General features: G+C 42.4%; 1 protein-coding gene across 1 annotated transcript in view; it reads left to right on the top strand.

Moving 5' to 3' along the window:
- Positions 1-560: 560 nt before the first annotated feature.
- The window catches only part of LOC119586567, a gene marked incomplete at its 5' end in the record, with an annotated part of 5,134 nt that continues 4,920 nt past the window's right edge, over positions 561-774 (top strand). Inside the window, 1 exon segment of the mRNA XM_037935321.1 lies at positions 561-711. Within this exon segment, the coding sequence (XP_037791249.1) occupies positions 561-711 (151 nt within the window).

Raw genomic sequence — 774 nt, 5'->3', positions numbered from 1 at the left:
TTTTTTTTTTTTCCTTAGCCAATTCCACAAAATGTGATTTGAATATGACTCTTTCGCAGGCATTTGTCATGTTATTTATACATTTGATATAATTTCATTACTTATTCGATGGAAATAAATGAGTGTGTGCGGGAAGTGGATGTTTGAAATATGCCATGTTTTTAGATATTGCCCCTTCACTAACCACTCACATTTAAGTACTTATCATACCAATACCACACATTCTTCGTCGTATACTTTGATTACGGCGGTGACATTGAGACGAAAGCAATTGCGGCTCGGTGCTTTGGAAACCTTTAACTTCTTTTTCCTGCTGAATACCACTCGTCTGACAATGACTTCATCATCAGTAGCTTCCTGAGTTAAATTATGCTCGCAGGAAGCAAATACCCCGCCAGAGCCATTTATACTTGTACATTTTGAATGTCTTTTGAAATATGCATACAGATACAGTGTTGCACAGGTACAATGCGTGCATTCTAGCAGTAACAAACAAAAGGAAAACTTATGAACAGGATTGTGGGGATTGGGCAAGCAGTGTCTGCCGTCGTAGGGGCCTCGACCAGAACGCCGTGGATCTCTGCTCCTTCAGGAACACCACTGGCGTCCTTCTGCTCCAATTCTCCTTACAGGATTTCTGCACGCTCGTTGGAGACGACGTCGGCAGGCTGTTCTATCAGGATTTTCGGGCTCAGATTAAGAAGAGGCGAGGTAAGGGCAGCAAGGGTTGAAATTCGATCTTTTCCCATTTCCTTGTCACATGATCGCAGGAAA

Source organism: Penaeus monodon, chromosome 21, assembly GCF_015228065.2.
Source record: "Penaeus monodon isolate SGIC_2016 chromosome 21, NSTDA_Pmon_1, whole genome shotgun sequence".
Classification (NCBI taxonomy): domain Eukaryota; kingdom Metazoa; phylum Arthropoda; class Malacostraca; order Decapoda; family Penaeidae; genus Penaeus; species Penaeus monodon.
Note: the sequence above shows the minus strand (reverse complement) of the source record. Positions and strands in the feature narration are given on the sequence as shown.